The sequence below is a fragment of the Peromyscus eremicus genome, unplaced genomic scaffold (assembly GCF_949786415.1).
Source record: "Peromyscus eremicus unplaced genomic scaffold, PerEre_H2_v1 PerEre#2#unplaced_499, whole genome shotgun sequence".
Taxonomy (NCBI): domain Eukaryota; kingdom Metazoa; phylum Chordata; class Mammalia; order Rodentia; family Cricetidae; genus Peromyscus; species Peromyscus eremicus.
Window position 1 is genome coordinate 68696 of NW_026734735.1, and position 25746 is coordinate 94441.

Sequence of the window (25746 nt, forward strand, 5' to 3'; positions counted from 1 at the left end):
TTTTTATATGTCTTATGCTGAATGAGTAGGTGTCATGTATGGGATGCATGTAGGCTGGCATAAGCCACTTGTGAGCACACTATGCCAAAAATGACAAAAATTCAAAAATATGTATTTAGGGTGCCAAGTCGATTGTAAGAGAGTCAGCGGTCTAGCACCCATCACCTCTCTGGGCTTGGCTTTGTTTGTTTGTTGTCGGTTTGTTTGTTTGTTTTTTAAGCAGATTAAGTAAAGGCAAGAGTGTTTGGATGTGGGTGTGGCTTAGAGACCTGTAAATCAGAAAGGGCGTGCCCAATAGTTGAAACCCAGGTGTTTGATTGGGTAGTGTTGAGGGGGCAAGGCCCACCCAACCCCTTAAAAGCAAATGAAGGCAGCACAGCAGTGAGACAAAGTGCTGAGACACTCTCCAGCCCAGAAGCAGTGTCCTCTGTTCCCCACAGTGAGTCTCATCCCCAGACAGAGAACTTGTTGAGTCAACCCTGTGCTCCCGGGGTGCCACTTGGGGTCTTAATCAGTGGACATGGAGGCTGCCTCAAGCCCAGGAGCCCTGCAGAAGTTGCTGCAGCGCCTGGGCACTGAGACAGAGCCACACAAGGTCTACCAAACCCTCAAGAAACTCTCTTCCCTGCCCAAGCTCTGCGACACCCTGGCAGAGATTAACTTCAAGCAAACCATCAAGCTCCTGAGGAACCAGCAGCTCCTGGTCTCCTTTTCCAAGGACTTAGCTGCCCACTTGTCAGAGAGGCCCCACTTTGGGCCCCAGCCTGAGCCAGACCTGCAGAACATTGCCTGTGAGTTGAACCTGATGACACAGACACCCAGAAATTGTCCACAAGATAAGCTCCGTGAGCCCGCATCAAAGCAACACAGACAAGATGGAACAGAGGTCTTCCGCATGAGCAGAAGCATCAAACACTCAAGACAGGGCCAGAGCCTGAGCCCAAGCAAGAGCCAGAGCCAGAGCCCAGGACTTGGAGCAAGCCTAAGCCCACACACAAGCCTCCAGCAAAGGGTGACTAGCAGCCGAAAGCTGGAGCCCGTCGTCGCGTCTCCAGGGAGAGGGCTTGTCCAGTCAACTTTGGGGGTTCCGGGGTGCACCCTCGGGTCTTCATCAGTGGACATGGAGGCCGCCTCCTCCAGGACAGAAGCCCTGCTGGAGCTGCAGCGGCACCTGTGCACAGAGACAGAGCCAAGCAAGCTCTACCAAACCCTCCAGAAACTCTCTTCCCTGCCCAAGCTGCGTGACACCCTGGCAGAGATGAACTTCGAGCAGACCATGGAGCTCTTGAGGAAAGAGCAGCTCCTGGTCCCCTTTGCCAAGGACTTAGCAGCCATTTGGTCAGAGAGGTCCCAGTTGGAGCCCCATCCTGAGCCAGACCAGGCGGACTTTGCCTTCGCCTTGAGCCTGATGACATTGCGGCCCCGAAACTGTCCAGAAGACAAGCCCCGTGAGTCCGCGCCAACGGAACACAGACAAGATGGGACAGAGGTCTTCCATGTCAGCAGCAGCAGCAGCAGCAGCAGCAGCAGCAGCAGCAGCGGCAGCGGCAGCAGCAGCAGCAAACACTCAATTCCTGCCTTGAGCCTCAGCCCCAGCCCGAGCCCGAGCCCGAGCCCAGTACTTGGAGCGAACCTAAGACCACACACAAGCCTCCAAGGAAGGGTGACTAGTAGCCCAAGGCTGAAGCCAAGAGGAAGCAAGTGGCCAAGAGTGTCCTTAGGGGTTCCACAGCTAGCTGCACAGAAGCGGGTGCCTGTGGCAAAGCCCCGAGGAAGTAGAGAGGAGCCCTGGCGCTTCCAAGTGGCCAAGGCCATCTCCAGCGAGTCAGGTGCTGGGGGAAAGACTCCAGGCCACTGGATGGAGGAAGGGGCCCCAGCTGATCCTTTGGAGGCCTGCCTCAACTCTCACAGCTCTCCTCCTTCCTCTGCTCTGCAGCTGCAGCTGACTGGGTGCAAGAGGAGGGGAAAAAGCACCCGGAAACCTGAGGCCCTTAGCCCTGGAGCCAAGGTGCCCCTTGGCAAGTCTCCGAGTTGCCAAGATCCCAACGACACTGGCGTCCTCGCTGGGCATCCCCTTGCACAAGAGGCTTCCAGTCTCCAAGATGGCTTCCCGCTGGGTGGCCCGGAGCACTCTTCCTTGCACACTGACCAAGACTCCCTGCCTTGGGTGCACAGGACCCACTTCAAGACGCCAGTCTATTCGGGTCGTGCACCTGCCAGGCTCCTGCAGAACTCGCAGCCAGGGCGCCTTGCTGAGCCCCTTGACTGCCCATCGAAAACTCGCTGCCAAGGCACAGCGGAGGAAGAAATTGAGCCCTGGCAGCAAGGGGAGGAGTCCCGTCACCAGTCACAGACACACAGGGGCAAGGCAATGCACACCAAGACTGCCAAGGGCACAATCCTCCAGCTGCAGGAGTCTCCTGAGCTGAGGCTGCAAGCTCTGAGAGCCCGCCTCCAAGGCGCGCAAGCCAAGAAGCCCGGAGGCCGCCAAACCAAGATGATAGCCTTCCAGGCTCAAGGTTCAAGACTCTGCCCAGGCCAGCAGGCAGAGTCTGCAGCCCGAGGGGCCGCCTCCTCCGAAATGAGCAGCCGCCAGGAGGCCTCTGCCCAGCGCCCGCCACGGAGGGCTCCCTGCAACAAGACCCAGCCTAAGAAGAGACCTGCCCCTCTCATGGCCAAGGTCCTCAGGGATTACAAGAAGAAGCTCACTCTGAGGTGACCCGAGGATGCTCTCTGCCCTGGAATTGCTGACAATCACTCTGAACCAGACCTGCTCTCTCCTTTGGCCCAAAAGGATGCCCACCAGCCCGCCAGCCCGCCCACCCGCTGCTGAGCCCGCCTGGTTGGAGAGCCAAGACTTTGCAGAGCCTGCTCCTGGGGTCTCTGCTCCTGCTAAAGCTCCTGGCCGCCCTCTCCGGGGACCCTGGGCAGGCTTCCCTACCTGCTCCCCAGACACACAGGCGGCGCTTTCTGCCCACCTGGGAGCACCTAGACTGCCATCCGCAAAAAGACCTGGCTTCCCAGAGCAAACACTCCACTTTGGACTTTCTCTCCACCCAACCCCTTCCCAAGAACTCGAGTGCCCAACACCTTGGCGTCAAAGGAAATAAATAAATAAATAAATAAATAAATAAATAAATAAATAAATAGATAGAGAGATAGAGAGTTACATAGATAGATGGTGGATAGATACAGACATAGATACATACATAAATAGATAAACAAACAAACAAACAAATAAGTAAGAAAGAAAGAAGAGCACCAAGAACCCAGACCTTCCTTTGCCTTCCTCTTCCATTGGAACTCGGTGGTTGCAGAGGGACACACTCAACTTCTTGATTCACCCGTGCAGTCAATTTACAAACAGCTAAGGATTGAAGCTGATTCCAGCCCCTCCTCATCCCCAGTCGGGACTGCACCTTTCCTTCCATCACCTAACTAATCCGTTAAAAAGATAATTGTGCACACATCCCTACAGATCAACATATAGAGAAACGGATACCTAGACTTCTAGATTCAAAGGTACATAAAGAGCTGATACATAAATATAGCAGCAGAGTTCGGCATGTAGTCCACAAGCACCAAAAGGTAAAATTGAAACAAGAGAAGCTAAAACTGAGTCCAAAGAAAAGGCAATGAAATTGAACATCAAGATCCTAAAAAGAAAGTATGGAGGTGAAACTATGTGTCTGTTTGGCTGTGTGGGTGTGTAAAAAAAGCAGATAAGGGTGGGTTGTGGTGACACACCCATTTAATCTCAGCCCTCAGGGAGGCAGAGGCAGGTGGATCTCTGTAAGTTCCAGACCAGCCTGGTCTACAAAGCAAGTTCCAGGACAGCCAGGGCTGTTACACAGAGAAACCCTATGTGCAAAAACCACAAAAAAAAAAAAAAAAAAAAAAAAAAAAAAAAAAAAAAAAAAAAAAAAAAAAAAAAAACGGGGCAAGGAGGAGAAAAGGATATTGGTGTGTGTGGGTGTGTGCACGTGCATGTGCTAGTGTGTCTGTGAGTGAAAGAGAGAGAGAGGAAGGAGTGGGAGAGAAACCTAGAAAGGAAGAGCAAGTGAAAGAGGGAGCGAGACCAAGAGAGAGACAGAGAGAGTAAGAGAGAGAGACAGGGTGGTGGGTGTGGCAGAATGGATTCCACCTTTTTCTGGCACAAGCAGTGAGATTAGTTGCCATCTATGGGATGCACCCTAGGCTGGCATGAGCCGCTTGTGAGCGCACTGTGCCCAAAGCAGACAGAAGTTCCTACTTAGGGTCCCAAGTCGCAGGGGTCACCTGTAAGGGAGACAGTGGCCTGGAACCCATCAGGTCTCTGTGCTTGTTTTCTCCCCCTCCTCACTGTCCCCACCCCCCAGGAGATGAAGATCAGGCAAGAGATTTGGTCTGTGGGTGTGGCTTAGAGACCTGTAAATCGGAAAGGGCGTGCCCAGCAGATGCAGCCTAGGTGTTTGATTGGGCAGTGGTGAGGGAGCTCCGCCCATCCACCGCCTTCAAAGCCAGGGGGGGAGGGAGGGTCGGGCAGAGCAGCAGTGAGGCAGAGAGTGCCAGCTGACAAGCAGGCCAGCCCAGTGTCCTCTGCTCCTGAGAGCCCGTCGTCGCGTCCCCAGGCAGAGGGCTTGTCCAGTCAACCTTGGGGCTTCCGGGGTGCCCCCTCGGGTCTTCATCAGTGGACATGGAGGCCGCCTCCTCCAGCGCAGAAGCCCTGCTGGAGCTGCAGCGGCACCTGTGCACAGAGACAGAGCCAAGCAAGCTCTACCAAACCCTCCAGAAACTCTCTTCCCTGCCCAAGCTCCGTGACACCCTGGCAGAGATGAACTTCGAGCAGACCATGGAGCTCTTGAGGAAAGAGCAGCTCCTGGTCCCCTTTGCCAAGGACTTAGCGGCCATTTGGTCAGAGAGGTCCCAGTTGGAGCCCCATCCTGAGCCGGACCGGGGGGACTTTGCCTTCGCCTTGAGCCTGATGACATTGCGGCCCAGAAACTGTCCAGAAGACAAGCCCGGTGAGTCCCCGTCCAGGGTGTATAAAAAAGTGAATAAAAGTGGATTGTGGTGACACATCCATTGAAATCCAGAATCTGGAGGCAGAGGCAGGTGGATCCATGTAATATTAGTCTAACCTGGTCTACAAAACAAGTTCCAGGACAGCTAGGGCTGTTATATAGGGAAACTCGTCGCCAAAAACCAAAAAAAAAAAAAAAAAAAAAGTAAAACAAAGAATAAAATACGAAAAATAAAGGAAAAAATACAAAGAATGAAGTAGGGATGTTGGTGCAGGAAGTGATCACAAACATTCTATCTCATAAGCATATGTTTTCTGTGTGTGTGTGTCTCTTTCTCTCACTGTCACACACACACACACACACACACACACACACACAGAGAGAGAGAGAGAGAGAGAGAGAGAGAGAGAGAGAGAGAGAGAGAGCGAGAGCCAAAAGACACATAGTTTTACCGACACAGTTTGATTTTAGGATCTTTATGTTTTATTTGTTTGTTTATTTATTTATTTCATTTGATGCCAAGGTGTTCGGCACTTGAGTCCTTGGGAAGGGGTTGGTTGGAGGGAAAATCCAAAGTGGAGTGTTTCTTCTGAAACACAGGTCTTCTTACATGTGGCATTCTAGGTGCTCCCAGGTGGGCCAAAAGCCTAGGTGAGCCTAGGAAGCAGGCAGGGAAACCTGCCCAGGGTCTCGGGAGAGGGCGGCCAGGAGCTGGAGCCGGAGGAAGGACAGCAGGAGCAGGCAGGCACTGCAATGCCTGGTCTCTCCAGGGAGAGAGAAGAGCAGGTCTGGTTCAGAGGATTGCCAGCAATTCCAGGGCAGAGAGCATCCTCGGGTCACCTATGAGCAAGCCTCTTCTTGTAAAGCCTGATGGCCTTGGCCATGAGCGGGGCAGGTTTCTAAGGCTGGGGCTTGTTACTGACCCTGGACTGCGGGCAGGTTGCATTCTATGGCAAGCCGTGGGCAGAAGCCTCCTGGAGTCTGCTCATTTCGGAGGAGGCTGCCCCTCCCGGTCCAGACTCTGCCTGCTGACCTGGACTTGTGGCTTTAGCCTGGAAGGCAATCATCTTGGTTTGGCAGCCTTGAGGGTTCTTGGCTTGCTTGCCTTGGAGGCAGGCTCTCGGGCTTGCAGCTTCAGCTCAGGGGACTCCTGCAGATGGAGGATTGTGGCACTCTCAGTCTGGGTGTGAGTTGCCTTGCCAATGTGTGTTTTGGGACTGGACTTCTCCTGCTGCCAGGGCTCAGTTTCTTCAGCTGTGCCTTGGCATCCAGTTGGCAAAGGGCATCAAGGGGCTTAGGAAGGCATTTCAGCAGGAGCCTGTCACGTGCAAGACCCGAACAGACTGGCGTTCTGAAGTTCCCATCGCCTGACTTCTGTTTATGGCTGCCTATGACCTCTGATCTCAAGGCATACTTTATTTATTAACATACAAATAAAATATCACCACCATTCAGCACAAATAAAATATGAACACATTTCCCCTTTTTTGTCTTATAATAATAAAAAGTTACAATATCAGTAAGAATACATACAATAAGTACAATAAGGATATACAATATATACAAGCAATAAATCCATCAACAATGTCGAGTTCCTTTGCATTTCACAAACCTAGAGAAAATATTCCATTACCTATTCTATTTTGGTAAGTCCAAAATGTGTCTAATTCACTTTCTATCCTAACTTATATTATCAACAGAAAACTATCCCAGGATGTCTTTCAAGCTTTTACAGTTACACCTCCTTAGTGAGTTTCTTTTCTGAAATTTCTTAACAAGGAAAACTGTAACTACCACTACGTAATCTTCAACTCCCTCAGAGACCCAAGAAGAAAATAATATTGCCTAATAAAACAGGAAGTACAATCAAGTAACTTCCAAAAAATGTGAGTTGATAGAAACAGCCAGCTGCCTAGACAGTCACCTGAGGTTTCTCTGCAATATTGGGGCATCATCTTCAGCCTATTGGCTTAGGGTATCTGACAGACTCATTTGTGAAGTAGAATGTACCCAAGGCCTACAGTTCAACCTCACATTCGATGTGAGTAGTCCATGTACCAGATAAACCTGAATTCCACCAGTGTCCTGTCATGATTCAGGATTTTAAATGCTGGAAATTGCTGATGTTTTCAAAGTCAGGTGGCCATTCTTCTTGGCTTGTGGGTGGCTTCATCTTGGCATCCCATTCTTCTTGGCTTGTGGGTGGCCTCATGTCTTTTAAATGCCAGTCTAACATTGAGAGGTGAGATTCTGTTAGCCTTTAAAAGTAACTGTTTCAGCTGCTGTTCCACTGCACACCAGAAGCTATAGGTCCAGCTGTCTCTGAAGAAAAGGGAATTGTACTTTTTCTGGATTGCAAAGCCACTTCAGTGAAGGTGCCATATTGTCCTGGTCTCAGAGGATGCCTGTTGCTAAAGCCACAACCACACTTGTTTTGGCAAGGATCAGTAGTCCTGTATTTTGTGCCTGGTCTGTCCATTTTGGATAGCATACTGTCAGCAGTCAATTTGAGGGCACTTTGTTGCCCAGTGGCTAACTTTTGAAACTGATAGATACATCTCACCAAAAGGATTGCATAATCAAAAAAGGACCTCATTGAAGGTCATGGTTATCACCAAAAGGATTGCATAATCAAAGGAGCCCTGATTCAATCAGGATCACTGTGGTCAAGCAAATAAATAAATAAATAAGTAAATAAACATGGAGAAAAAGTCAGACCTGGGGGAGCTCCTTTATAAAAAAATGGATTCCAGTTTTATCTGGCTTATGCTGAATGAGTAGGTGCCATATATGGGATGCACTCTAGACTGGCATAAGCCACTTGTGCGTGCACTATGCCAAAAGAAGACAGAAATTGGTATGTAGGGTCCCAAGTGGCAGGGATCACCTGTAAGAGAGGCAGGAGCCTAGCACCCATCAGCTCTCTTGGCTTGGCTTTGTTTCTTTGTTTGTTTGTTTCTGTTTTTTAAGCAGATTAAGTAAAGGCAAGAATGTTTGGATGTAGGTGTGGCTTATAGACCTGTAAATCAGAAAGGGCTTGTCCAGCAGTTGTAACCCAGGTGTTTGATTGGGTAGTGTGGAAGGGGAATGGCCCACCTAACCTCTTAAAAGCAAAAGAAGGCAGAGCAGCAGTGAGACAAAGAGCTGAGATGCTCTCCAGCCCAGAATCAGTGTCCTGTGCTCCTGAGAGTAAGTCCCACACCCACTCCAAAAAAGCCACACCTCCTAATAGTGCCACTCCCTTTGAGGGCCTTTTTCTTTCAAATTACCACAACTTTTTCTTGCCTCCAGAGGATTGTAGCTATTTCATAATGCAGAAATGCATTCAGTCCATCTTCACGTGTTTCCATAGTCTATACAGTCTCAAACTGGTTTTAAAGTCAAAAGTTCAGTTCTCTTTTCAGATTCATGCAATCTCTTAATTATACTTGTAGATGTAATTCTGAATGGTTTTATTAAATAAGAAACACAGAGCCAAATGCCGAGTTAAAAATCCCAATAATCCGGAGCAGCAGCTAAGAGCTAAATTCAAGACTGCACTCTTATCCCTTTTTATCGCTATTGTCCTTTTCCTCACAAAGAGACCTACTTCCTGTGTGTGTGTTTCTTTTTATTCACTTTCTGTTCTGCCTTCTCAATTGGTTGTAAACCCAACCACATGACCTTCTCATCAATGCCTGTCTATACAGACCTCCAGGTCTCTATGGTTGATATTGAGATTAAAGGCATTTGTCTCCATGCTGGTAGTGTCCTTGAACACACAGAGATCTGTCACATGATCGGGATTAAGGGCATGTGATTACACTGCCAGACTTCTGCTAAATATTTTGTTATTAGCTCTGACCCCCAGGCACTTTTATTAACATACAAATAAAATCACATTTCAGCACAAATAAAATATCACCATATGTACTCACCTGTAAAAATCAAAATAAAATGGCAGTTAGCATACTTTCAACATATGATGGCCCAGGATATACATTACCATTCTGAAACACAAAGAAGAGATCATAGTGAAGAAATACTGGACCAAAGCAAGACCAAAAACCAGCTGTGAATAATCCAAACTCTGCATCTCCATGTCTGATGTCAAAATGGTCTTCAGATCTCCAACTCCTTTAAGCTTTGTGAACTGCCACACACCACTTTCTCTTGGGCTGGTTCCACTCCCTGTTGGTAGTTCTCCACAGCAGGTGTTCCTTGACAGTGCCATCTCTAACATCTTGGATTCTCCAAGGTAAATCAGGCTTCAAATTCACAGCTTCATGCAATGGTCTCTGTAGGGGAAGTTTCTTAATCCTGCCCAGGCCCATTGTCTGGATGAATCTCTCATATCCACAGTCCCTCAGCCACTTGTAAAATAATCCCTAAGATGCTTATAATCATCACAAACTGTATGGCCTAGGGCTTAGGCTCATTACTACAACTGAACTCACTCATAGTAATCTATGTTTTGCCAAGTGGCTTTATGGCATAAACTGTTCTCTCACATCTTGCTTCTCCTGGTGTTGACTGAGATCATCTCCCTCATCTCTGCCTTTCTTCTCCCTCTATCTCTCTAGGATTTCCCACCTGGATCCATCCTGCCCCACCATAGGCCAATGCAGCTTTATTTATTAAGCAGTTGCAGCAATGCATACTCATAGCATACAGAAGGACATCCCAAAGCAGGCTTCCATTCAGAGAAACCTGACACATGCCTGGCCTCAGCAGCTTTCTGTAGGTATTGAGGCAATCCTTTAAATGTAATTACTTATAAAATTTAAAAATCAGATCCTACATTTCCAACATAAAATGGCACAAAATATACATTACCATTGGAAAATGTAGGGAAGAAAGTAAAGAAATGCCAGAACAAAGTAGGACCGAAAACTACCTGGGAAACATCAAGCTCTGCATATTCATGTCTGATGTCAAAACACTCTCTTTTTCCAACTCTTTTCAGCTTTGTTGACTGCAACACACTTATTTCCCTTGGGCTGGTTCTACTCCCTGGCAGCAGCTTTCCTTAGCAAGAATCCCATGACTCCTGCATCTCCAAAATCTTGGAGTCTCCAAAGCAATCCAGGCTTTAAATTCACAGCTTAAAGCAATGGCCTATCTTAGGCTTCCATTCAGGGAAACCCCTAACACATGCCTGGCCTCAGCAGCTCTCTTTAGCTTCAGGAAGAATTGTCAGACAAGGGTAAAAGGTAGGCATTTTCTGCACAAAAATGTTACAAGAACTATCTTTAGGCAACATATTAAAGTGCTCCTCCCTGGAAGCCTCTTGAGTGAACACCCAGAAGTTCAAATAAACCTTAACACTTCTGTCTTCCATGCTTGTTAAGTATGGCCCATTAAGCAATGATAAAGCATTCTATTGTTTTATTTTTTATTATTTTTTTAATGCCAAATGCCATTTATTGAAGGAGGGAGGAGGTCTTAAATACACACTTACAGCACAATGGCAGAACCCTGGAGGGCAGAAGTTTGCTACCAATGTTTTACACTCTTGCATCAAAGCTGTTAACGCCCATTATGCAGTATACACAGACAAGGAACTTCTCTTAAGCATTCAGGAGGGTGGAACCTGGCAGGGAATTAGCATAGGGAGTCTATCAATATCAAGGTCATCAAGCAAGTCAACGGTTACCCAAAACGGGAGCCAGGACCCTACAGGTCCCCATTTTACTAAAAAAAAGTGAGCTTCTGACTTAGGTTGTGTGGGATGTCAGCAGGTCACCTTACCTATCATGGAGATGCCTGCCCAGGCCAAACAGGTGCTCTGTCTTAGGTTGGTGAGTGCTCCCCAGGCATTACCCATCTCTGAATACTCATTATCATACAAGCTCAATCATGTGTGAGCTGCAGAGTTAACTGCTGCCAAAGATCTCAAAGTGGCACTGGGCTTGCAATCTGTGTGTTCAACACAGAAAAGACCAACAGAAGTCCTAATACACCCATAGTCAGTAGGCTAAAAGCAACTGAGCCATTCCCTTCCTTAATGAGCCTTACTGCAAATTGGAGTCCTTGTAAGATGGTATTAATATAAGGCTAGGAACTGTAGCCATGCAGTTGGATTCTCCAGAAGGTAATGTATGGTAACTGCTTTTTCAAGTATGTTTGAGAACATGTCAACCAGACACCTTGGAAATTATGGATAACCCTAAAGGTCACTGACCTCCATTTGTTAACAGTAGCATGCCAGCAAAGCCTTTTCATTTTCACAATCCTCTTCAAGCTGGTATAGCACCTACGTTTTAGGAGTGGCTCTGTGCAACATTTATTGGCCTCCTGAAATTCATTTAGTCCCCTTTGAAGATACCTTAAAATTTATGAGTCTGAATGTGCACATTATGAGACCATCAGTTCTGCTTTTTGTGAGCTGCCTGTTTTTTCTTTATGGTTCTTAGTTGTTCTTTTCCAGATTTGCCAGCTTAAGTCGTGCTGGGATCAAGAAAAATGGGCCTTGGTGGTTCATGCTCCTGGAGTTGTATCCATGCTAGTGGATGCCCACATTGTCCAGAAGAGAATTTGTCATTGCTACTGCCATTGTTGCTGTTATGACAGTGGCGACCACCGCTGCTACTGTTTCTGGGATTACCATTTCATAATTGGTTACCACAGGTAGCACAGTGGAGACCCGACAGCAAAAGTTGCTACCACAGTTGGTTAATCTTTCATTCTGTTTTGCATGATAAATTTAATTCAATAGTTATATACATTTCTATTGGCTTTAAATATTATAAATTTATAAACTCAAGATCCACTCTTTTCATAACCCAAAGTTTCAAGGTCCAAATTCCTCCAAACATTAAGCTATGACCTTAAAGCATCACGCCTAGTGATGTAGCAGGTAACTGTTTCCCCTGCCTATGACCTTGAAATACAAGCCTCTAGTGTATGGCTACTCAGGACCCTTAGGACCTGGGATGCATGTATATGGATTCCTCTTTGATCCTTCATGGTTTTGTATGCTCTGACAGACCAGGAAGGTCTCAGGTAGGAAAACAGGTGACCGTTGATCACCCTTCCAGCATCAGGAGCATCTCCACAGAGTCTACACAAGCTCTACAAAAAAAAAATGAAGAAACTCACTGCTTTGCCCCTCCTATTGAACTCCATGGTAGAGATTGGCTTCAGGCAGAAAATCAAGTGCTTGATGAACCAATGCCCTGGATATACTGAGTACACAAGACAGAGGTCTTCAAATTATGAGGTAGCATCCCTGTCCAAGCCTGAGCCAAAATGAACACACTAGTCCCAAATGAACCACACCTCTCAGGGGAAGCCTGAAGCCAGGAGGGAAGAGGAGTAGAAGCAGGTCCTTTGGTGACCCTAGCCAGAGAGATAGAGATAGATAGTGAGAGAAAGAGAGAGAGAGAGAGAGAGAGAGAGAGAGAGAGAGAGAGAGAGAGAGAGATTACAATCATAATGAAAAGAAACCACAGAATAACTCAGGAAGTAAAAATCCAAAGGCCCAAATATTAAAATCCAAATGATGAAAATGTGATGCCTGGATTTTTCTTTTTTGCACCTGTGTAAACATCTATCTGCCAATGTCTTTTGGGAAGAAGCAGAGAGTTAAGAGTGAGAGGTGAGCTGCCAGCAAGGTGGTGGCACAGTAAAAGTGTGTGAGTGTGTGTGCATACCATGAGAAGAAAAATGGATAGATTGTTAGATAGATGCATAATTACTTAGATAAATAAGAGTGATCTATACATATGGCAGATTTTGTGCTTGCATGCCCACAGACAACATCCACATACACGTAAATGTAAAAGATGTAAATATAAAAATGAGGAAAATGAAAAGAAAATGAAAATGATTAAACACCCACACATTAGGATTATCTGTTTGCAGAAAAGAGACAAAATAATGTCAAAAGACCCTAGGCATTGTGGCAATTACCTTTAGACCCATCTCTTTGAGAGGTCCTGAAATTCAAGGTCTTGGTTCTCATAGTTGGTAATAAGCTGAAACCATGAAGGCACTATCTGAAGCAAGAAATATAGGGTAAGTTAATGGAGAGAAAATGTGAGAAAACTGGAGAGATGGACAGATAGTGCTCCAGAAGTGATTTCATGGAACCACATCTGCTGTATTACACATGAACAAGTATTTGTGTAGTAGAAACCTATGGACTATGATTGGTGAGCACATTACCTTAGATTTGCCAATGAGCTCTCATACCAGCATGGTCTCTATGCCGAAGAAACACATAAAAAGTGACTTTGAGAGTGCAGATCCAGGAATTCAGTGTTCTGATTAGTGAAATACTCAATTGCATGGTATGTCATGCTCTTTATTTAGAAGTGCAGTGTGCCAGGTAGACTGGTGCCCAGGTCATGCCTATATTTTTTCTTCTGGGAGACATGGCAGTAGGCATGCATGACACGTGAACATTCTTAAGCCATCACACAGTCTCAGGGAATGGCCAATAGGACAAGTTTTCCTCAGGTTTACAGGGAATTAGAAGAACAAAGAACGCCTGTGTATTTGTTAGTTTTGCACATTTCAGCTTTCTTCAGAATACCACCTGCAGAAGTGTAAACGCAAAGACTTGGAAGAATCCACCTGGACCATGAAAATCAAGTGATCATTGCTCAATATGGAAGAGGTTGACATATACAATTTATAATTCAGGTGCTATTAAATGAATCTTTAAATAGCTCTTTTGCACAGAAAACCCTTGGAGGTGGACTAGCAAGAATGGGCATGGTGGTGGTGGTGGTAGTGGTGGTGGTGGAGGTGGTGGTAGACGTGGTGTTGGTAAGCACATATTGAGTGCTTGATCTACCTAATGCCCAATTTTAATCCTGAGGAAATGTGAATGCAGTTTGGGGAAAATTCCTTGTGTTGTGAACATCACTTCCTATATATCTAACACTATAGAGTATAAAAAGAATCAAGAATATATGTATTGTAATAAAGTTATACAGAAAATTCTTTGATAATATTCAACATCCATTCATGATAAAAATCCTGGAGATGCTAAGAACTGACAGATAGAATTTCAACAAAATACACTTTCTCTATAACAAATGCACACAAAAAAATCAACTAAATGGTGAAATACTGAAAGCATTTCTTTTTACACAGAGAAGGGTACAAGAGTGTCACAGAGAAAATATAAAAAAAAACATAATAAGACAGTTTCCAGTAGATTATTTTCCAAAATCAACTTGAGATAAAATTTAAAAGTATTCTACTACTGTTTGTTTATTACTTTTTGAAATGACTGATTTGATAAAACTAAAGATCTTATAACCACTCACTTCAATTAATTAACTTACCATAAAATAGTCAGTAAGATGTTCCCAATTGGAACCTCATACACCAGTCAGTGAGGTACTTTGGTAATCTGAAAGGCTTCCTAATCCTGATCTAGTCTTCTGATAAATTTTTCATAACTGAAACTGTGTGTGTAAAATAGAATTTATAGATTTGACTCTAAAATAACCTCAGTGTGTCCCAGTGAAATGTCAGTTTATACAGAGAAAAGTATATCAATATAAGAATGTGCATAAAATATTTTAGACTATCAAGACTTCAAGATGTTGTGCTTCAGTGAACTCTAATGATGAATGGTGTCTCCTTTCTTAACATCACAAGACACTTGTCTCATGAAGTTAAATTTTTTTAATTTTTTTATTCATTTTTACATACAGACCACTGATTAACCTCCCATCCCTATTCCCACCCCCCATTCCCTCCTCCAAAAGGCTTCCCACAGGGAGTCAGCAAAGCCTGGTACATTCAGTTGAGGAAGGACCAAGCACCTCTCCCCTGCATCAAGGTGAGCAAGACATCCCACCATAAGTAATAGGCTCCAAAATGCCAGCTCATTCACCAGGAATAGACCCTGATCCCACTGCTAGTGACCCCTAAAACAGACAAAGGTACACAACTTTCTTGCATATGTGTAGGGCCTAGTCCAGTCCCATGCAGATTCCAGAGTTGTCGGTCTAAAGTCAGTAAGTTCCTACAAGCTTGCTTCAGTTGTCTCTGTAGATTTTCCCACCGTGAACTTGATTCCTCCTTGCTCATATAATCCCTCTTCTCTCTCTTTGACTGAACTCCTGGTGCTTGGTTGTGGATCTCTGCATCTGCTTCCATCAGTTACTGGATGAAGTTTCTATGATGACAGTTAGGGTATTCACCAATCTGATTACTAGTGTAGGCCTTTTCAGGTATCCTCTCCACTACTGATAGTAGTCTAGTCTGGGATCATCCTCATGGATTCCTGAGAACTTACCAGCACCAGGTTTCTCCCTTACCTGTGGGGGTTAGTTGTTCCAGTTTTAACCTGGAAGGACTATCTACGGTAAGAATTCTGGTATCTGTCACACCTACCAATGAGCTGCTACTGATGTGGGGCCAAGACAGGATCCCTTAAGACATGAGATCTGGATGTGCTGGCTCTCTTGGTTCCTGGTGATCCTGGATGCTGGATGGAAAACCCAGCAGAGTTCTCTAGAGAACATGGCTGGACTGCACTCCACCTCTACCAGATCCTGTAACCAATCCCTTTACTTGTTGGAAGTTACCCCAAAATGAACCTCCCTCTTAACTACGTGGAGTTTCTTTAATTAATCCACTAATATATGGTGCTCATATGGGGCAAACTGCAAACACCTGGGTGGCCTCATCCCTCAGGCTCCTCTGTGGCTGCTGTGGCACACTTTCCACACTTGTCATGCTTCCCTGTGTCTTGTTCCCTGTGTCTTTTAAAATTTCCACTACTCCCTGGGACCAAGTGCCTAATCATTCAGCCCATATCCTCCTGATACTGTTCCTTCTCTTACCTTCCTTCCTCCTCCCCAGGTCACAGGCACCTGCATCCACCTGCTGAGTTCTATACAGCTAGGGAGTACCTCCATGGTGAGTCTGAGTCAATTCCAGAAGCAAGGGAGCAGCTAAGTCCAGTCCTAGTTCCCCCAACAAGCTTAGCGCCCAGACAGACAAAAGCCACCATGAGTGAAGTGTCACCCCTCCCCCTCCCATGCACTGGCTCCTGCCTGAGTCCACAGCTTCCACAGTCTCACCATCTCTTGGAAGCTGCTCAAGGGTGCCTGGTTCATGGAGAGGAGCTCAGAGCCATGGCTGACAGCCATCATCCTTGTAACCTGGAGCTCTCTGCCCCTGAGCTCAGGCAATTCAACCACACACATGGGACTTTTTACTGAAGGAAAGGCAGGTCAAGAAAGCCAAGCTGGGCCCTGAAATTGCTGGGAGTCACAGGAAGATCTGCCTACACTGCCTTGTAAACTCTGGACACCCTGCTCTTGCCTGCAGCCAGCCAAAGCCTTCAGCGGGACCTGTTTTAGTGTGACACCTGCTAGACAAAAAGTGCTATTACACACACACCCCAAAAAGGATGGTAAGACAACCAAGCCAAATGTTTTATTTCAGGTAAGAGTATTTGATAATTTTACACCTTGAAACTGACTAACAAATTTTGAGTACTTCTTATACTATGGCCAAAAACATTACTTCACAAAAATTTAAAAACTTTTGCCTGTATGATGAATGACATTTTCCTGGAAATATATAACCTTCCTAAGGCATATCTGGCATATACCCTTTTGACATTTAGGGTAATAATTCACACAGCATTCAAATGCTGTTTTAATAATAATAACAAAGATGAGACATTATTGGGACTGATTCAGGTTTTATGAGATACAAATGGAGGCTTACATAAAAAGATAATTTTTTTGGAATCAGCTAAACAGGACTTACAAGATAGCAAAAGAGATTTAGAAGACAAGCTTCTTAGTTTGGAATCTGCTAACTTAATACAAGAACTTTATTCCATTACTAATAAATGTATAACCAAATTTGATTTTATTTATAGTAAATATGAATGATTAATGGATAGAGTAATAAATCTCCAGGGTGAAGTTTTCACTACTCAGAAACTTTATAAGGAAGAAAGATTACCATTAACTGATAAAATAAGGTCTATGGAATCATGTGTTTCAGAAAAAAAAATAAAAAGTTGCATGATTCCATGAGAAATCTGGAATCCCTTGCAAGAGAAGAGGTTCTCTCCCTGGAACAGACCCTAGGTGCTGATTTGCAAGCCCTGGGAGAAATGCTCAGTAAACATGACAAGGGACTTAAAAAGCAGAAGGACAAGACCATAGAGGTTGTAACATCTCCTGATGGCTCTCACACAATGGCTTATCCTGTCATCATCCATGAAAGGCCAACAGATGATAGACATCCTGAGCTATTTGTGGAATATAAATTACAACTAATTGTGATGAGGAAATTTAAAAATATGAAAGAAGCCATAGTATACCACACAATCCCACAGGCCAAGCAGTCATAGAAAGATCCAATTGAACTTTTAAGGATATGTTAATAAACAGCAACAGGTAACAATGTCTGCTAGAAATAGATTGCATAATGTTTTATTAACTTTAAATTTTCTCAATGTTTATGAGAAAGGAACAAGAGCTGTAGAGAGACATTGGTCAACAGACAAAATTCTTGAGCTAAATCAACTGGTTTATTTCAAAGATGTGTTGACCTCAGAATGGAAACCAGGTTATATTCTACATTGGGGAAGGGGTTTTTCTCTTGTTTCTGCAGGAGAAGAAAAGCTATGAATACCAACAAAGTTAATAAAATTTCTATTCGAACAAGAGAAATCACGTGATGAGTGTAGCAGGAATCTTAACAGTTCTTATTAATAAAATCAAACCTGAGGCCAGTTATTGGGGTCAATGCTGGTAGATCAGAGAGACAGAACAAGCCACAGCTATCTTCACCTTGCCAGTTCCTCAGCTGGTCCTGTTTCCTCAGACTGGAAGCCTCTGAGTCCTCATCCAGAATGAATCTCAGCTGAACTGTGTTACTCCAAAGCCTGAAAGCTTAACCAGCCAAATGCTTCTACTTTCTGGTCCTCATGCTTAATATATCTTTCTGCTTTCTGCCTCACTCCCTGGGATTAAAGGCTTGCTTTCTGGGATTAAAGGGGTGTGTCACCATGCCTGGCTGTTTTCAATGTGGCCTTGAACTCACAGGGGTCCAGAGAGATTTCTACCTCTGAAATGCTAGTATTAAAGGTGTGAGTGCCACCATTTTCTAGCCTTTGTATCTAGTGGCTGTTCTGTCTCTGACCACAGGTAAGTTTATTAGGGTGCACAATATTTTGGGGAACACAATACCACCACAGATGAGAAGTAAAAGCTCATCTACCAGTGTGACATCTGTACAAGTAGTAGGAAAAACTTAACAAAGGTTGAGGTACGGTTCTGATTTTTTCTTTACAGGATAATAGAAATACTCATCTTCCAGAAGTCATAAGGCCTTGGATATCCAAATATCTACAACAGAAAGGAAGACTCTATTGGTACCAATCTACACAGGATAATATCTCACTACCTACCATCTATATCTCTTTAATTCTAGAAAAGTGGTGGTTCTGATTCCGTTATATACCAATCTGGCTTTGGAGTTGAAATTGGTTCACTCCATCTCTAAACCCAAGCATGTTGCTAAAAGAAAAGGTTGAGAAATTCTATCTCATATCAGAAGAGCTGTCTGCTCTGGGACTGAAGAAAACCAATAAAAATGGACCATTGTGTTCAAGATTCTAATTCTCTCCATGCTTATTCTTGATTTCTCAGAATCCTTGCATATATTTCATGTCATCTTTAAATGCAAACTTTCCATTTTGATATTAATAATGTTCAATTTTCCACAGTAAAAAACAAGCCTTTTGCAATATCAATTTCTGAAGTCTTAAGAAAGAAGATGGGGCCCCACATCAACTCTACCCAGTTGAGAATGATGCCATGGTATTCAGAAACATTACTCAATGGTCAGCCTTGGACTGAAAACTCTCCCAGATAACTCCATTATAAGATGGTTCATCATACTACACATCTAGCCAGAATCTCAGCCCACATTACCCATTACTCTGAGTCTGGCTGCAGAATCTATAATTGGTCGAACAGAGATTGAACTATCTGAGCTTTCTTACAGAACCCCATAGAGATACTTTTGCCCCCTGAACAGCAGGAAGCATTTTTAAGAAACCAACACCCCTTTTCCCAAAAGTTTCATGTTTCTGAGGGTTATGGATAATGATTATAGGGTTGGGGGTGGAAGAAAACTTTGGAATCTCTATTTCCCTTAAGAAAAGGAAAAAAGGAGAATGGATAGGTATAGGATATTAAGGTAAATTATTGTATATATGTATAAACCAATTTAGTAAAATATCAACCTTAGATAAAATGTACTGCTAGGGGTTCTTATTTATTGATACAAATGTAAACTAATTTTTAATCTTATTCCAGATAATTTGTATATTGATACAAATATTGAACCATATTTATTGTAATGTACATATATGTCCACTCTTACATGAAATGTTTTGTATGTTGATACAAATGTAAAATTGTATTTTTCATACTGTATGAATGCTCTACCTCTGTTTAGGATATTTGGTATATTTGGAATATTGTCATATTTAGTATGGTACTATACATTTCTAACTCAACTTTAGCTGTTTTGCGTATTGTCACTATTTTGAAGTCATTGTCCTTTTACTGTACATTTGCTTACACTGTTTACCCTGTGTACATGAAGCCTTAGTCCTTAGGTTGTCTAGGTAGAGAAGACTTACAGATTTGTAGTCTCCTATGCTTGTCATCTCTATAGCTATGTTAGTTAGGTTCCCCAGACTTACAGAAACATATGTCAGATGGATAATCTTCAAATACTTCACCAGCCTGGAGAATATGGCATTTAAATGTTTTGATTACTTGAAATTCTGTTAATGTGAGACAAGATTGCTCCTGGCAGTACTGATCTGACCCCGAGAGAATGTTGGGCTTCTGACACATTTTTGTTTTGAAGTTTGTCTTCACCTTGGTACAAAATATTCTACTGGGCAAAGAACTGCCCTTGCCTTGACTGCTGACAGTAAAATGGTCTGACAGACACTCTAGGCCTGTAGCCAATTGGAAAGCACCAGTGATGCTGAGAAACTTTAGGTGACTGTCCAGGCAGCCAGCTGTCTCTGTCTACTTTCACAAGACTCCCAAAAATGTCTTGCATCCTTCTCACATTTCTCAAGTATTATAGTATTCCTTCTCAGGTCTTTGATGGGATTGAAGACTAACAGTTATAGTTACAATCTTCTTGTATCTTAGTTAGAATATATTATGTATTATAATATATTACACATTATGTTCTTCAGGACAGAACAGCTTTTGGAATGATCTCTGTAAAGTGCTGTTTACCTATGCTCCAGATTTCTCTGGATTTTAGTATTTTAGTATGTATCTCTTGTTTAATATTATTCATGTTGTCTGTAATTCATCTTGTGTAGGTTATTATCCCTTATTCCTTCTGTACTATATTTGATAATCATTCCTATTGTATACAGTTTGGTATTAGGTTAGAACTTTCTTATTTAGACAAAAGGGGGAGATATAGAGGGCAGCTGTTCCAGCTTGAAATGGAAGTACTACCCCTAGTAGGGCTTCTGGCATCTGTTGCGCCTACCTATAATATACCTCTGGGGCAGAGCCTAGACAGGAGCCCTTAAGACCCACAATCCAGATGTGCTGGCTCTCTTAGTTCCTCATGATCCTGGATGCTGGATGGTAGGTCGAGCAGATTTCTCCATAGAACACCACTTGAGTACACTTCACCTCTCCCAGATCCTGTAGCCAACCCCTTTACTTACTGTAAGTTACCCCAAAATAAACCACCCTTTTAACTGTGTGGAGTTGCCTTAATAAATCCCCCTATATCAATATATACGCATACACATTTAATAAGACAAAGATAAAATACTAGTCCCTGAGCACCAAAATTAAATATTTAAAAAAGAGCAAGCCATAAATTTTAAGATAAGTAAATATCAAGTTCATTACTTAGAAGAAATAACCAGGAGTAGAGTTTGTGACACTACCCAATTCCCCCGTGTGGTTCAAAAATTCTTAAGACAATTGAAAGAATTCTTACAGGAACAATCAATCATGCCTATTTGTGTATATAATATTATATGTAACCTTAAAAATATATAAAAGAAAAGGAGTGAGTGACATCTAAAATGTTTTTTCTTGTTTTCAGTGTTTCAATTTTCCTTAATAATCATATAATTATTTTTTATATCTCCACAAATTTAATTATTATAAATTACCTGAAATAATCTTTGCATGTTTATGATCAAGAAATAATCTGATAACCAAAACTGGGCTCCTCTTGAAGGCCTTTTTAAAGAACAAAAGGTCTTTTTAAAAAATTTGTGTTGTTCTTATTCATCTCATGGATAGGGTGTCATATTATTAAGGCTTTATAAACACAGCTTCTGACATTGCTAGGGAAAAAAATCATATAAAACATCTTGTTCCTATCACTACCCATCCTGGATGCACCTAAAAGATCTAGTCTATTTCCCCTTCCCAGGAAGATCCATGCATCACCTCCCTGCCCGTTGAACCCTGCTTGTTATTTAACCTCTCTGGGTCTGTGAATTTTTGCATGATTATTCATTACTTAAGAGCTAATATCCACTATGAGTACATACAATGTTTGTCTTTCTGGGCATGGGTTATCTTACTCAGGATGATTTTTCTTAATTCCAACCACATGTCTTCAAATTCCATGATGTCATTGTTCTTAACAGCTGAGTAATGGTCCATTGTACTAGTATTCCACACATCGTTCATCCAGGTTCTGATTATTAGGAATAAAACTGCGATTAACAGTGTTAAGCAAGTGCCTTTGTGGTAGGGGGAGCATCCTTTGGGTATATGCCCAAGAATGGTATGCCTGGGTCTTGAGATACATCAATTCTCAATTTCGGGAGGAACTGAAATATTAATTTCCGTAATGGCTGTACAATGTTATACTCCAACCAACATGGAGGGGTGTTCCCCTTGCTCCACATCTCTCCAACATAAACTCTCTTCAGTGTTTTTGATCTTAGCCATTCTGACAGCTGTAAGATGTAATCTCAAAGTAGTTTGATTTGCATTTCCCTGATAGCTACAGATAGTAAACATTCTTTTAAGTGTTTTTCAGCAGTTTAAGATTCCAATGTTGAGAATTCTCTATTTAGATCTGCACCCCGTTTCCTAGTTGGATTATTTTGTTTGTTCATGTCTAGTAGCTTGAATTCTTTCCATATTTTGGAGATCAGCCCTCTATCAGATGTGGGCTTGCTGAAGACCTTTTCCCATTCTGTAGGCTGCCATTTTGTCCTATTGATAGGGGCCTTTGCCTTACAGAAGCTTTTCAGTTTCTTGAGGTTCAATTTATTAACTGTAAGTCTTAAGCCTGAGCTATCAGTGTTCTGTTCAAGAAGTTGTTTCCTGTGCCAATACATTCAAGACCATTCCCTACTTTCTCTTCTGTTAGGATTAGTATACCTGATTTTATGTTGAGGTGTTTGACCCACTTTTAGTTGGGTTTTGTGCAGGGTGATAGACATGAATTTATTTGAATTTTTCTACCTACTGACATCCAGTTAGACCAGCACCATTTATTGAAGATATTTTGTTTGTTCCATTCTGTATTTCTTTCTTCTTTATAAAGTGTTAGGTGTCCATAGATGTGTGGATTTACATCTGGTTATTTGATGGGATTCCATTCATCAAATTGTCTGTCATTATGCTAATACCATGCAGTTTTTTATTACCAAAGCTCTGTAGTACAGCATGGGATCAGGGATGGTGAAACCCTGAGCAGTTCTTTCATTGTACAAGATTGTTTTAGCTATCCTGCGTGGTATGTTTTTTCCATGTGAAGCTGAGTATTGTTTTTTGAGGTCTGTAATTAATTGTATTAGAATTTTGATTGGACTGTAGTGAATCTGTAGACAGCTTTTGGTAAGATGGTCATTTTACTAGGTTCATCCTACTGATTCATATGCATAGAAGACATTTCCACCTTCTCATGACTTCTTCAATTTCCTTTTTAAAGATTTGAAGTTTCTATCATACAAGTCTTTCACTTGCTTGCTTAGAATGACAACAAGATATTTTATATGATTTATGGCTTTTTTTTATTTTGCAATACAGTTAAGTTCTATGTATCAGCCACGGATTCCCTTGTTCTCCCCGCTCCTGCCCCGCTCACCCTCCCCCCAGCCCACCCCCCATTCCCACCTCCTCCAGGGCACGGTTCACCCATCGGTTTGCATCGATTTATTGCTATTGGAATGGGTGTTGTTTCCCTCATTGCTTTTTCAGCCCATTTGCCATTTGTTTATAGGAAGACTACTGGTGTTTTTCTTTTCTTTTTTCTTTTTTTTGTGGAGGGAGGGTTTCTTTTATTCAGTCACTTGAAGAAAGGTGTTTCTCAGCTGAAGTTGCTCCCAGGTAGAGTTTTTGGCGTAGCTGATTTATATTATTTCATCTGCAAGGAACAACACTTGAATTTTTCCAATAAGCCAGCTTCTGCTTCAGTTGTCTTATTGCTCCTACTAGAACCTCAATTATTATACTGAATAGATATGGAGAAAGGGGACAGCCATTCTTTGTCTTATTCCTGATTTTAGTTGAATTGCTTTAAGATTCTCTCCACTTAATTTGATGTTGGCTATCAGCCTTGTATAAATTTCCTTTATTATGTTTGGGTATATCCCTTGTATACCAGTTCTCTCCAAGACTTTTACCATGAAGGGCTGTTTGATTTTCTCAAAGGATTTTGACCAATGATATGATAAAATGTTTTTTTTTTTCGTTCAGCTTGTTTATATGATAGATAACATTGACAGATTTTTATGTGTTGAACCATCCTTGCATCTCTGGGATGAAGTCTAATTGATAATGGTGAATAATCATTTTGATGTATTCTTAGATTCTGTGTTTGAGCATTTTATTGAGTATTTATCATTCTACATTTAATTAATGTATGTTGGCTCCAGTATTTCTCTGTTTAGTTTTGTCTGGATGACCTCTCCATAGTTGAGAGTGTGATATGGAAGTCTCCCACTATGAATGGATGAGAGTTGATGTGTGATTTAAGATTTCGTAGTGTTTTCTTTACAAACATGAGTGCAGAGATACATTTTAGATAGACAGATGGTCTTCAAACACTTCAGAGACCTACAGAGTATAGAATTTAAGATGTTTTAATAGCATTAGGCTTTTCATGACAGTGAGATATGTTTGCTTCTGACAGCAACAATCTACTTCAAAAGAGGCTGATGGGCATCAAAGAACATCCATATAAAGTTTGCATTCAAGGTGCCAAAGCTAGCCATTTTGGCAAGAAACTGCTTTTGTCTCAACTGCTTAGAGTAAGCTGTCCAAATTGCATAAGCAGAATACAAAAAAAGGGTAACTGCTGAACTTTGCCAAAACAAGGTTAGACAGTCCAACAAATTCCTGCTTCACAGAAAAATAATCTGCCAGATATTCTAGGCCTTTAGTCCAAAGATGGATTCCCCAAGTTGGAAAGGAACCTTGGTTAACTGTCCAGGAAGCTAGCTGTTTCTCTCATTTCTATAGTTTTGGAAATTGCTTCCTTTGCATTTCTTGTATACTCTCAGGACATTGATGGGGTTGAAGACTATACAGTTGTAGTTAGAATGTTCCCTGTTACCAAATCCAGGAAAGAAATTACATAGGAGATATAAAGTTTATAAAAGGTTGAAAGACAAAAAAGCTTGAATTGTTTAAAGAATCATTTAAGGTGTAAAAGATATTTTTAGGTTGGTAATACAAGGTATGATAAAAATAATTTAGGTATAAAACTTTATATTCTTCAAGATAGAATATATAATAGATTTTTTTCTTCATTTATGCCAAATAGAAATAGACTGCTCATTATGAATATAATTCTTACTTAACAAATGTTTTTCTTGTATATAGTTTTACTGTGTTAGAGTTAAAACCTTTCCTTTTAATTTAGAAGACAAAGGGAAATTTTTTTTGGCTTGTCTTCAGTCTTGTGCTTTTTTCATTTTTCTTTATTACGAAATTTTGTACTCACTCCACATATCATCCACAGATCCCCCATCCTCTGTCCTCCCTCCTCTCTTCTCCCACACCCAGCCCTCTTTCCCAAGCCACCCCGCATCCCCACATCCCCCAAATCGAGGTCCCTCATGGGGAGTCAGCAGAGCCCAGCACACTGAGCCTAAACAGGTCCTAGCCCCTTCCTACTGCATGAAGGCTGTGCAAGGCATCACACCACAGGCACAGGATTCCCAGAAGCCTGCCCATAGATCAGGGTCAGATGAAAGTCTTATAAAATAATCCTTTTGTACACTGTAAAATTATGCCTCTGCGTATGGCACCTTCTGACTGGCTTAATAAAAAGCTCAATAGCGAGGCAGTAGTGGATAGGTGGGACTTCCAGGCACAAAGAGAAACAGGGAGGAGGGTTAGAGGTGTGAGGAGGTGGGCAGATGTGGTTGTCACAAAAGCCTTCAGTGTCCCTCTTTTCATTGAGTCTACAACCACATACCACTGTAAATGTAGCTACAGTCAGCAGGAGCATGGATGATGGACTTCCACATGGTCTCCATCAGCATCATGTTCATGCACCTCAGCATGGTCTCCAATGTAAGTACAAGCCATGAACACCATCATAGCCCATGGCATGAACATCAACATAGCCTCAGGTGATTCTGCAGGCCACTCACATAAACATGCTCCTCAGTGGCAGCATGGCTCAAAGACATCAACATGGCTTCAGGTAGCTGCAAAGATCATGCAGATACAAATGTCTTTTGATGGCAACAAAAGTCACAGACATCAACTATGCCCATGGCTATGTA

The 25746-nt window shown here is 42.8% G+C and overlaps 1 protein-coding gene across 1 annotated transcript; it reads left to right on the plus strand.

The window, feature by feature from the left end:
• The first annotated feature begins 520 nt into the window (after positions 1–520).
• Positions 521–2719, plus strand: LOC131901846 (elongin-A3 member D-like). Its single transcript, XM_059252915.1, has 3 exons — positions 521–703; positions 1301–1498; positions 1733–2719. Exons 1-3 carry the CDS (start codon positions 521–523, stop codon positions 2717–2719), a joined length of 1368 nt encoding a protein of 455 aa, XP_059108898.1.
• Positions 2720–25746: the final 23027 nt, after the last annotated feature.

Excerpts from the sequence above, each read along its gene's own strand:
- LOC131901846 (XM_059252915.1), top strand. The coding sequence starts at position 521 with ATGGAGGCTGCCTCAAGCCCAGGAGCCCTGCAGAAGTTGCTGCAGCGC. Across the intron at positions 704-1,300 it reads TGAGGAACCAGCAGCTCCTG|CTCCTGGTCCCCTTTGCCAA; the intron begins GTCTCCTTTTCC and ends AGGAAAGAGCAG. Across the intron at positions 1,499-1,732 it reads ATGGGACAGAGGTCTTCCAT|CTAGCTGCACAGAAGCGGGT; the intron begins GTCAGCAGCAGC and ends GGGGTTCCACAG.